The 13075-nt window shown below is 37.4% G+C and overlaps 1 protein-coding gene across 12 annotated transcripts in view; it reads left to right on the top strand.

Moving 5' to 3' along the window:
- ADD1 (adducin 1) overlaps positions 1-13075 on the top strand; it is a 65378-nt gene that overhangs the window by 30964 nt on the left and 21339 nt on the right. For all 12 annotated transcript variants that reach the window (XM_032987343.2, XM_032987342.2, XM_032987346.2 and 9 more), the window contains exons 3-9: positions 1126-1288; positions 2410-2561; positions 6360-6440; positions 8197-8346; positions 9321-9464; positions 9591-9689; positions 10076-10252. In XM_032987343.2, the coding sequence (XP_032843234.1) occupies positions 1126-1288; positions 2410-2561; positions 6360-6440; positions 8197-8346; positions 9321-9464; positions 9591-9689; positions 10076-10252 (966 nt within the window). The remainder of the gene's footprint in view (positions 1-1125; positions 1289-2409; positions 2562-6359; positions 6441-8196; positions 8347-9320; positions 9465-9590; positions 9690-10075; positions 10253-13075) is intronic.

The raw sequence follows: 13075 nt of genomic DNA, 5'->3' as shown, positions 1-13075 counted from the left end.
ATTGTAGCCCAATTTTTCCTTACATTATCTGGTTGAATTTTTATTGTCTACTCATGAAACAGCTCTTCAGTCTTGCTTTCAGATCTCTCTGTGTAATTGTCAACATCTTTTCATATTTTCCGTCTAGTCCTGATCAGTTGTTTTTTTTACTTGTTCATCTATTCACTGTTCATTTAAACATTTAAATAAACACATTTAAGAGTAGCTTATACAAGTCAGATCTGTCCTGTGCTCAGTTTTTCATGCATGATTCTGACATGTGAAATATTTTTATATCTCTTACTGAATGGGTGCGCAACAATGAACTGTGAATGATTGATATTTAATATTAAAGATGCTTCCCTCAGGGAGAAAGTACAGCAGACAAAATTTCTCGCATAGCATTTGTTCCTTTTTGTAGTAACTGATGGATGACTTTAGATACAAAACATTTAGTGACACAACTTCATTAAGAATAGAGATGTAGTGGTATATTTGCACTTTTTCCACAGGAAATCAGCCCATTTTATTTAGATGAACTTAAAGATTGGAATATTTCTCTTTCAGTACAAATTCCAGTGTTCTTGTCAAAAGCAATATTTACCATCAATAATTAAAAAAAATCTTGTTTTCTTTCTTTCAAAGTTAAAACCAAAAAAACACCAAAGCCCCAAAACTCCCACCAGAGTGAAAACAAAAAGAAAAAACCAACCCCTTCTTTAAACATATTTTAAAAATTCAACGGCTATTTCTTCCTGTGTTCCTGGATGCCTTCTGGGCTCTCAGTTCCCAGTGAGACACACTGACAATTTTCTGGTTCTACTACTTTTAATTTTGTGTTTTGTGTTCAAGTTGATTGTACATCCTACTCCTTCTTCCAGAAATCCATATTAATAGGTTCAATGAGTTTTGGTGTAACTTGGAGAGAATGCTGGAATTTCCATTCACAAAAAAAATAAGTGACTCTTATCACTGGAGCTCCACAGAGCAACATTTTCAAGTAACATTATGCACCCAGTAATTCTGCTTGAGCTGTTTATCAAAAGAGATATAGAATATTTCCAGCCAAGTGCTGCAAAGAAGCTGTATATGAAAGGTTGAAGTTCAATTAAACATGCTTTACAATATGCAATGTCCTGTTGCTAGGCTTTTTGTGAAGAACTGGAATCTATGATCCAGGAACAATTTAAGAAGGGGAAGAACCCAACAGGTTTATTGGCTTTACAGCAGATTGCAGATTTCATGACAACGAATGTACCAAATGTCTACCCTGCGGCACCACAAGGCGGAATGGCTGCATTAAACATGAGTGAGTGCACCTTAATTTATACTAGTCGAAATTTTTTTTTTTGAAAGGTTTAAAACGAAGACAGTGTGAATAAAATAAGAAGTGCTGTGAAGTTCAAATGCTGTCCTGTTCTGCTCACCAGAACATTGCAAACATAAAATGATTAGTGTCCAAATGCCTTAATGATATGAAATGTGATTCATGTATATAATTTATATCAAAAGCTGTTTCGAGTATGACAACTATATTGAAAAGTAAGCCTGATAAGTCAGCACTAGTAAAAATTTGAAGATTCAAATATTGCTAATGTTAACAACGTGGATTGTCTGCATGAAAATGCAATGCTGATTAGTAGTCTAGTAACAGTGAAGGTCTTCAGAAACTAATTGTTTTTGCCATTGAAATACTGTTTGCAGCTTTCTCCTGTGAAGTGAAGCTATGGACAAGAAACATTGGCAAGCAAAACAAAGACGGAAAAACAAACCCAAAATGTGCAATGCATATACGCACAGGTTTTGTGTTAAGATAATGTATATCCTCGCCTGTGCTCCAAAATAAACCTATAGTTTAGTCTGTAGCCTTGTTTTGCCTTATCAAAGTTACTTTTAACTACATTTCTACTTGTACTGTAACTGGAACTACAGTATTTGTAATTATTGACCATAATCCTCCTCTCTTCAGCTTGTACTTAATTCTTCCTAAGAAAATGAACCTGTGTGCATCTTTTTAGATGTGTAATTCTCCTTTTCAGAAATACCACATCATGTATCTCAAAGTGTAATATTAGAGGTTACATTTTTCTGTTAACAATGAAGTTGTATTTTACAGACAATCATTAGCTTGAGAGAGAAAAAAAATATTTTGCTAAGGAGCACGCTGTCACCTTAGCAGTAATGAATATTATGGAATGAAACGAATGCTGAGTCTACTGAAGATAAATGACCTTGTTTGAGACTGTGGTTATATTTCTGTAATATAAATTATGGCATTATAGTAATTAAAGTTTGCTATCCATTTCTTAGGTTAGTATGTTGATATAAACTAGTAAGAACAACCACTATAGTAGCAGTGCATGTTGTTAGGATTGAACTGATGTTGAGTGCAACCCCCTTTGTGCTTTTTTTGCCCCTTTTCCTTTTCAGGTCTTGGCATGGTGACACCAGTGAATGATCTGAGAGGATCAGATTCCATTGCTTATGAAAAAGGGGAGAAGTTGTTACGATGTAAATTAGCAGCTTTCTACAGATTAGCAGATCTCTTTGGCTGGTCTCAGCTTATTTACAATCATATAACAGTGAGTATTGAATCAACAGATAACCGAACCAATTGTTTTAACATACAATAGAATTGCTTCCCTCCCCCATCTGTCATTTTCTCTTTGTGTGGAAGAGGAGCAAAGTGGTATTGAAAGCAGTATAATAGTGAAGAGATTTGTCATTGCATCTCAAGAATAAGAACTGGAACAGCTTGGATGTCAGCTACCATAGACTGAAAAGAGTCCTGAGAGAGTGTACATGAAAGTTCTTATGATGACATTAAGATTCCTGAAAGACTCAGTCCTTTAGTATCTTAAATGCTTTGAATAATTGTATGTATTATTCTTTAAGGTCATGTCTTGGTTTTCTTGCTAAGTACTAAAATATCCTCTCAGTCATTCAGCTGACTTTTGTAATTCGAGGTACCAACCTTTTTGATAAAGAAGCCATAGTATTTCTCAACATGAGCGAACTACTTTGCTTAATGCAGTGTGCCAACAATTTTCCTTATGACTGAGTAATTGCTGGCATCCGTAAAAATAATGACAAGGAGGTCAAATCAAGGAGGTTTTATATGCCAGAAGAATGATCAACATGAGTCTCATGAGGAAAGTCACAGCTGTGGTGTGCAACGCAGTCAATTGTTTTCCTAACAGAGCTGAATTGTTTTTTTCTACATAGTAGAGGTTGTCCTTTATGTATTTTTGATTCTTCTAGTTGCAGTCTGAATGAGATACGGTAACTTTATTATTACTGCTTTTTGAGATTTCAAGGTATGTTATTTGGGAACTGATGAAGATGATAAATTATATGGGTAGACATAGGATCAAGGCAATGTTAGTTAGATAGTTTTGTTCCTTTAGTAAGGGAACATATCTGATACAATGTTTTTTGTAAACAACTCTGCTGCTCCCTGATTTTTCATATGTGACAGGAGAATTGATTTTGTAAAAGGGACATTAACGTGGTAAAAAAGGTTATTAGGCAAGCAGGTTTGGAGATGGCTTTCTAGTGCAAAGTTCAGCCCTGAGAATGTTTATGTGCTTAGGTAAAAAAGTAAATGTAATGAATGGTGGCAGCCTAGGGAAGTGGTTGAGGCAGGGGCATGTGATTGGGGTGGAATGCCTCAAGTTTGCTTTTTTTGGTAGGGGGAAGCACAAGAAAATTAGATAATAGTGATACTAGTTGAGATACTAGATAGTCAAAGCACTTGGAGTATGAGATTCTGAAAGTATTTTAAACAGTTTTGAAGGTCAAAGTGGTACTCGAAAGCTCTTGGTTAATGGTTTGTCAGTGACAATCACAAGTTGTAGTTCACCTGTCTTTTATAAACTCCTCGAGTGATTAGGATTCTGAAAGGTGACTATTACATATATTTTACCTTCAGAAGCTGATACAGAACAAGGTTGTTACATTTACAAAGTACCCGTCTTTGCTCCATACACCTATATATTAATTGGTAGTGTGGTAGTAAGGTGCTCCTTTGTAATGCACTTCATGCAGAGCTGGAGTTTGACTCAAGTTTTTCAGTTTTTTGTGAGTGGATGCTCTCATTACTGGGTGATTGCATTCAAGTTAAAAGTGTACTTCTTAAGCAAGAGAAAATATACAACAGCCTTCTTCAAAGGGCATTAGCCTGTGTGTTAGAAGAGAAAGGAATTGTGAGGATATGAGAGCCAATCTGGGCATACTGGGGGAGTTGGGTGGAATATCTTTGCTTTTCTGGATCCTTATCAATCACTTGACAGCTGCTGTATGGGGAATTGTTCAGACTGGTGGCGTCCTGATGCACAAGCAGAATTACAGAACATCAAGAACTTTCAAGCACAATAATGTAGAGTAAACTTGAATGCCTCCAGGGTTAGGCAGAATTTGAGATTACAGTTTTGTAGAAGGTCCACATCATTCACCAAGTCCTGGTTTGCTTTGAGGGCATGAGCTGTTTATTGGACCTGATCCTAAAGTAAGGTGGTTTGTGAGTCTTGCTGCTTGTTTATCTTATGTTTGAGCTTTATCTATGTTTGCTAGCCTTTGAGGCATTTTGAATAATACCTGTTCTTTATCTTGCATAAATAAATAAAAGATTTTCTAGATCGTTTACACTTCTGTAATGGAGAACTATTCTGGTGATTCAAAAAAGTACAGGTTAACTTCAACTAACTGATTCAGTTTAAGACTCTTATGCTATAGCATGTTATCAGCTAGTTGTAAAGGAAGCTAGATTTCTATTAGAAGCTTTTGAATGACTGATCAACTACATACTTAAGAATATTTTTCCCTGCAGTAGAACTATATCAAAGTATATATGCATTTAATGTTGCAAGTGGTAGAAGACATGAGAGAGCATACAATAGTTGCACCTTGGGGAAATGGAAAACTCGTAAATAAATTTTTGAAAACATTAAAAAACAATAAACCCCAAACCAGTAGACTTGTAGCAAAATAGGGAGTTGTCTCACATGTCCAGTAAAACATTTGAGGCCTTTTAATTCTCTATTGAGACATGTAAACAACCTAGCTGTTCTGTACAGATTTTAAAAAGATGCATCCCAAGATATGTATGGTTTGAAGTCAGAAATATTTTTGTATTATAAACTTGTGATTGTGTGAATTAGACAAAAGAGCAAAAACATGACTGAGTGTCAGGATACTTGGTAGAAAACCAGCAAGTGTGCTGTACTGCTCACAGATGTCTCACAGGCACCAACATCAGTAATGAAACCCTTTTCAGCATCAAGATGTTTTAGATCTGTGGGCCAAATTCTTTCATTTTCTTACAAACTTCTATTTTACAGGACCCTAGAATGGTTTGGGTGTCATCAGGTTCCCACCCCCCTGCCATGGGCAGGGACACCTTCCACCAGACCAGGCTGCTCCAAGCCCCATCCAACCTGGCCTTAAACCCTTCCAGGGAGGGGGCAGCCACAGCTGCTCTGGGCAACCTGTGCCAGTGCCTCACCACCCTCACAGGAAAGAATTTCTGCCTTATATCTAACTTAAATCTACCCTCTTTCAGTTAAAAACCATTACCCTTTGTTCTATCCCTCCACTCCCTGATCAAGAGTCCCTCCCCACCTTTGCTGTAGCCCCCTTTCAGTACTGGAAGGCCACTATAAGGTCTCCCCGGAGCCTTCTCTTCTCCAGGCTGAACAGCCCCAACTCTCTCAGCCTGGCCTCACAGGGGAGGTGCTCCAGCCCCCTGATCATCTTCATGGCCTCCTCTGGACCCATTTGAGCAAGTCCTTCTGATGTTGGGGGCTCCAGAGCTGGACACAGCACTGTTGGGGGGTCTCTCATGACAGCAGAGCAGAGGGGCAGAATCTGCTCCCTCGACCTGCTGGCCACACTTCTCTTGGTGCAGCCCAGAACACAGTTGACTTTCTGGGCTGCAAGCACACGTTGCTGGCTCACAGTCAGTTTTCCATCCACTAATACCCTCAAGTCATACCTTCTGTTTTACTAGGGTAGGAACACAGTTGGAGTATAAACTCATTCTTCTAAAAAAACAACAGTAACTTTTTTTTTCCCATTTCTCTCAGTATCATTGCTTTTATCCACAGTAGTGGAGTTGTCATTACCACCGGATCTAAGGATTTACAACCTTCCACCAGTCTGAAGGACTCTGACATGTATCTACCATCTGGTTTTGTTCAACATGAGTTAATTAACTGTGCTGTATGTTGATTATCTGTTGTAGCATACGTGACAGTCATATTGCATGTTTTACAGGCACATTTGCTCATTCCATACTCCAGAAATGAAAGTAGCTTTCATGGTTTTGGACCTATTTGTATGCTTTAATAAGATATTCTTAGTAACTTTCATTTTATCCTTAGGCCAGAGTAAATTCTGAGCAGGAGCACTTCCTCATTGTACCTTTTGGACTCCTCTACAGTGAAGTTACTGCATCTAGTCTGGTAAGCCATTAATATTTTCATAGCTATAAAAAATGAATAGCTGAATCTGCTCTGTCTGTGTATCTGTCACTGTTTAAATTGTGTCTTAGAGAATATTTTACTGTTACATGTTTAGAATAGTTTTATTGAACACGGTTGGTTTTGGTACAGCCAAGGTAGCTGTGAGAGAGATTTCTTTGCACTTGTTCACCACCAGTCCTCCAGTTGATCCAGCTGTCAAGAGGAGCCAGGTCATTTGGATAAGCTAATTGCATCTTGCCCTTGAAAGCTGCTGGCTGTTGAGTCAGGTTGTCTGGGGAAACAGTATGTGTTTCAGACACAAGTGATGCAAACCAATTACTATTTCAAGACATTGTGTTAGGTGCCTAATTTAGTTGCCATTGTTTAATGATGTAAGTAGCTGAAGGTGTAGATAAATTATGTTTTTGAGATCTAATGGTTGCAGTTGAAGACAGAACTTCTTTAGCTGTTAGCTGGTGGGAAGCATTTTCTGAGCATTTATCTTCAGGCTAGTTTACACTGCTGCTGGAAGGAACTTGAGTTAATGTGATTGACTCTCTTGCGTTGAAACAAAATAGAAACTTTCATACTATTCTTTCCACCTGTCTACTGTAAGGTAAGTAACCTCTAGCAAAGAGGTGAGGTGAGTATATGTAGAGTAGTAACATTTCAAACTTGATGCTTTAAGGTCCCAATGCTCCCCTTCAGCTGTCTGTGAAGTTGTCTCTTATGTAACTCCACATTAACCATGTGTAAAATTGTAGTTGAAAAAGCTATAGGAAAAGGAATGGAGAAGACAGACCTGCCCTTTCTTGCTTCTACAAGATTTTTAGAAGAGGGTTAGGGCTACGCTGTGGAGCTATTTTGTGTGTTTTATGTGTTTTGTTTGTTTTGTTTTGTTGTTATTGTTTTTTTTTGTTGTTTTTTTTTTTCTTCTAAGGTGTTCTGCTTTTATCTCTACATCAGGAATATAAGTACCTTGAGAATTAAGGTAGTGAAATGTGCACACATGTGCGTGCACACACAGTAGAGAGCATGTTCACACAGAAAATAGCTAGCAGCAGGATATAATAAGAGAGACTACAGTGAGAAGGCACATAGCTCAGCTAGATGAACATGCTAACCAACAGCCTGCTTACATGACTGGTGCTTTATCATCACCCCTTTCTCAATTTCTCCCATACTTGTTCTTCCCTTCTCCACTTTGAAACTCCATTTTCTCTAGTCTTGTTCTCCCAAATAAACAACCCATGCATGATTACTTTTCCCCTTTGATTCCAGTTTTGCTATGTCCGTATCTAAATTTGGTATTTTTAATGTTATTACCTGGGCAATCTCAGCCTTACATGGTATCAGTGGTACGGTTACCTAGAACGTACGCCCCAAAAGGTCCCAATACTCCTCTTCAGGTATCTATAAAGTTTGCAAGTTTCTTCTATAACTCCACTGTAACTCTCTGTGAAGTGCAGCTGTTTGTCACAGTGCTGTCTGTAACTTTTGTCATCTGCTTGCACCGTTACCTGTTACATGCAGTGATTTCTCGTGTCATATCCAGTAGTTCTGATGTCCTCTTTCAGCTAGCTTAATCTCAAGGGCCCCGGTCATCTACCTACAGCCTTATCATGTGCATTTTGGCACTTGTTAAAATAAAATACTCAAAGAAATACAGTTTTGGAGCTTCACTGGTAGATGCTGAATTAAATCAGATTTTTGGCAGTCTTGATTCATTTACAAAACTAATTCTTTTTGTTCCCAGGTTAAAATCAATATTCAGGGAGATGTAGTTGATCGTGGAAGCACTAACTTGGGAGTAAATCAAGCTGGTTTTACTTTACACTCTGCAATTTACGCAGCTCGACCTGATGTTAAATGCATTGTTCATATTCACACGCCAGCAGGGGCAGCGGTAAGCACACTTTTTAGTTTGTCAGCTGTGCAGTTCCCCCCACCCCACCCAACTGGAAAATAGGTGGGTCCCCCTTAATCATAGATTTGCTTCCTTTTTGAAGGGCACAAAGCCTTTAAGTCTGCCTTCAAATATCTGGTTCTGTTTGAATCAGTCAGATCCTCCTTATTTGGTTGTTACATGAGTGGTCAGACAGTAAATTAGCTTTGTAATTGAAAAATACATATTTCATATTTGTGTGTCCTTTACCACAAAAGACTGTATCTTTTGACAGCGAGTCATAAGAGTGTTAGCATATTTTGTTGGTTTTGTAAAGCACAATTTATCAAGGGTTTCTTAAATACTTGAAACTTTTCCAATACCTCTCATTAGAGTAACTGGTTACAAGCCAGTTTTACCTCTTTGGAATTTGAGAGTCATCTGGTGACTGTTTCAAAGTTCACATTCTGATTTTTTTTTTTTTATTTTTTTTTTTAACTGATTAACAGCAGTGATACAACCATTTTAAGGATAAATAATTAGATTCCTGAAATTGTCAATCCTAGAGTAGTCTTGAAAAATGTTCCTTAACTTTACTTGCAGTGCTATGGAATTACTTGTGTCAAAGTTCATCACTAAATTTCTTCTTTTTGGAGGTAAAAAGGGAATAAAACCAGAGTTGAATGACAGAAATGAAGGATGCAGTTGATTTTTTTTTTCTTTTTTTTTTTTTCCCCCCTGAGTCTTTTCATATTGGTGTTGATGTCATTTAAAAGCAGCCATACTGTGTCAGACCCAATACCAGTGTGACTTTTGTATCCAGTCCAAAAGTTGTGAAAAATACGGGCTTTAGGGATAATGTATAAGACCACTATGTGCCTCTACAGACACATACATTTAATATATACAAATATTATTTTTATATTTCTTATCAATATTATATTTTTCCAGTTTTTTCTGTTGCAAGACATTAAGGTAGTTTTCCTATTTCTCAGGTTTCTGCAATGAAGTGTGGTCTCTTGCCAATTTCGCCTGAAGCACTTTCTCTAGGGGAAGTAGCTTATCATGACTACCATGGTATTTTAGTGGATGATGAAGAAAAGGTGGTTATTCAGAAAAATTTGGGGCCTAAAAGCAAGGTCAGTATTTACATGTAGAATTAAAGGGAAGTATGTGTGTGGAGGTAGGGGAGGTATATTCTTTAATCAAGAGCAAAAAAAATACTTGCCTTACAACTGTTAACTTTCTTTGCACTGTCTCCCTAGGTCCTTATTCTCAGAAACCATGGCTTAGTATCAGTTGGTGAAACTGTCGAGGAGGCTTTCTACTATATTCATAACCTAGTGCTTGCCTGTGAGATTCAAGTAAGAATTTTAGTATGTTGTGTAATAATAGTGTGCTTTATGGACTTCAAACAGATTAATAGTTGCACACTTTACTGGTTAAACTCTTGATCTAAACTAAGATGGTGATTGTGAAATCGTTATATTATGTGAGGACATCCAAAACATTGGTTTAACCAGCAATATTCAAATAGTATATTGGAAGTGTCAATTCGATATATACTGCCTACTAAAACAGAGTTATTTTCAAAGCCTTAACACAACTCCTATGCAAGTATGTTAATTTATTTAGCTTTAAAATGGAATAGATTTCTTCTGTTTTTTTCTGATGTCAATTTTTTGGGGGTTTTTGTTTCATCCCCCCCCCCCCCCCCCCCCCAACCTAAAATGGCTTTATTGTTTTGAAGGTACGTACCCTGGCCAGTGCAGGTGGACCTGACAATTTAGTGCTTTTAGATCCTGGAAAGTATAAAGCCAAGTCTCGTTCCCCTGAGTCTCCAGCAGGTGAGGGTACTCTGTCCCATCCGAAATGGCAGATTGGCGAACAGGAATTTGAAGCTCTTATGCGAATGCTTGATAATCTGGTAAGGCAGACATTTTTGTCTAATTTTTTTCATATAACAATATATAAAATACTTTAAAAGCTACAATAAGGGACATTTGACAAGAGTGAACTGCATATAGTTGGGATATTTTATACAGCCTGTTATTTCCAAAAGATTAAGGGCCCTCAGAGGAGAAGACAGCATCACAGAATGTTTCAGATGTCCTCTGTGCAGATAGCAGATTTACTTCTGTATTCATAATCTGGTAGTTATTGGTGAGATCAGAGAGGATCCTTGTGTGATGTGGCACTTCCAAATCAGTGTGGTGCTTGCTACTCCCTAGTCTGTGTCTTCCTCTCTGTTCCCATCCCATCCCAAAACGTGTAAAACAGTGTTAATGTTTTATCAGGTGCAGGGTCCAGCATGATTTGAGTTGGTAAGACTACCAGAACCTAGAAGAACTCAAAAGGCAGACTTCAAATAAATAAATGTCTTCAAATAGATGGGATTTTACTGAAACCATTTCATAATGAATGACCAACTGCCAACATCTTCTATCCAGCTTTAATGGGAAAGATAATACTTTTCCTGTCAGAAGGCTCCAAGTGGTGACTGTAGACAGTGGTAATGAACATATAAAAAAATAAGGTCGCTGTAATCATCAGACATAGTCTTCTGATTTGTGATTTAACTCATCTTTTTCCTTTGTATTCTTAACTGTGGTCTTTGTGGTCATGTGATGCATGTGTCCTTGACCGTATCCACACTGATGATGGTATCTTAAAACACTATCCACCACATCTCCTATGTAGTAAATAAATAAGGTTTTTCCCCCTTAGACCAGTGTCCTAGCTGTAGTATGGAAAAAAAATAATTCAGGCTACTTCATTAGTTATTTGAATATCTAATGTTTCATATCAAAGTGATCAGCTATAACCTTAAGTCAATAGAAAAATTCTCACTGATTTTAGTGAGGAATAATGAGACTATTAATGTGGTTGGCTACAGACAGTGAACTCCCTGTATCACTGACTGGTGCCTTCAGTAGATTCAGTTGGATTTCAGTTTCTCTAGGGAATACCAGTTTGATGTTTCTTACTGCAAACAGGAAGCAGGATCACAAAGGAATTGTTCACTCCAGGAGCATAGGAATAGAAAGGAGCTTTCAGTCATCCACTGCAGGCCCTTACTATTACAAATAACCACATATTATATTGGATAGTTAACTACGTTAGGCAGTAGATAATTGCTCAAGGTGCACTTTGGTCATTAAAAGATGGAGCAGCAGCCAAGATAATGCCTTGGCAGTGTGTATTGCATGGAAACTCTACAAAGAAAGCTAAGTCTGCATACTCGGGGCTGAAGCTTCTTTACAACTAGCTTTATCTGTAAAGAATTTAAGTGCTTTTGGAGGTAGGCTATTCACACTGGTTTTTGAGCCCTGTTGAAGATAGGTTGCTAGTGGAAACTTCTTAGAGAAACTGTTAAATGTCCTTTTTGTATGTTAAATGCTGAGCAAAATATGGAAGGAAGCCGGGGAAAACATGACTAATGTATTATGGAAGGTAAAAAGTGAAATGATATCATTCAGAGGAAGTAGGAGAGAAAAACAAGGCAGGTAGAGAAAGTCAGGGAGAGGAGAGAATATGAACGTAAAAGTAACATTTTTTTGAAGCCTTCCCTCATATACAATATGTTGAATTCTAGATGTTACAATGCAGAAGAGAGCTTATCTGCCCTACATTTTATATAATACAGGTGCTTTTTTATGTTCTTAAACAGTCAATGCATTTGATTGCAGTAAAAAAAAAAAAGGTGTAAATGAATAGCTGGAATATGGTACAAAGAAAAGTCAGGATTCTGCACTTGGACTTAAATCCAACTCCAGAGCCTTGAACAATTACTTGAGAATTCAATGGAAAATACCAGGAAAGACCAATATACTTCCCCTCCCCTCTCCCCCCCCATTCTCCCAGGGGAAAAAACTTCGCTTCTGAAGAATTATCTTTGTAGGCAATTGCCATTGAGTATGTGTACTTTAAATGGGCTCCAAATTCAAACTTAGCTTGCCTCCTTGCAGTTTAATCATAAGCTATTGTCCATAGGCAGAACTGCCATAAAGAGAAGGCAGGACTGATCATTTAACCAATAGCTGTTGCTATAATGTACACCTTCATGTACGTAGTTTTGACAATCAGCCTTCATTGTTTTGAATGTTTAGACTAAAATCTTTCCTGAAGTATAATTTACAGAATTTTGGTTTAGAAATTTCCTGGGAAAAGTACTTTCTTAAGACTTCTACAGTGCATAAATTTATGATTATACCTTCTGTGCTGATGTGATAGAGCATTAAGTTAGATTCCCAAGTAACTTGCTATAATACAGTGAATTGATCAAATGCAGGCTGGCAAGTAACTGTCCACTTACTAATGGTATAATACCTATTTGAATATGTACTTTCATCCTGAAGAGAACTGAAATTGTCACGCATGAGTTTCCTATTTCAAAATGCAGACCTTGAGAGGAGAGTAGCTGGAACAGTTACGGGTACTGTGTTGTTTTAGAAGTGACTCTGGAATATTTGGCTAGTAAACTAGTCCAGTCACAAAGAAAATGTTTGGTTTTTTTTTTTTTTTTTAAATCTGTCAAACATATAATTATACAAGTGGTAATTTTTTTGCTTGAATGTGAGAAGAGGCAGACCCACAGCACTGCTCTTGAACTTTTCAGTGACCTCAATGCCTTTTGCAATACTGTTGTAAATTCTTCATAAAAATTGGATAAAAAGTTTTTGAAGTTTGATCTACCAGAAGTGGTGACTCAGAAGTTTATTAGGTTGGAAAGGATGCTAATGAAGTCTCA

Source organism: Tyto alba, unplaced genomic scaffold (genome assembly GCF_018691265.1).
Source record: "Tyto alba isolate M040663 unplaced genomic scaffold, T.alba_DEE_v4.0 Super-Scaffold_6, whole genome shotgun sequence".
NCBI classification, from domain to species: Eukaryota; Metazoa; Chordata; class Aves; order Strigiformes; family Tytonidae; genus Tyto; species Tyto alba.
Note: the sequence above shows the minus strand (reverse complement) of the source record. Positions and strands in the feature narration are given on the sequence as shown.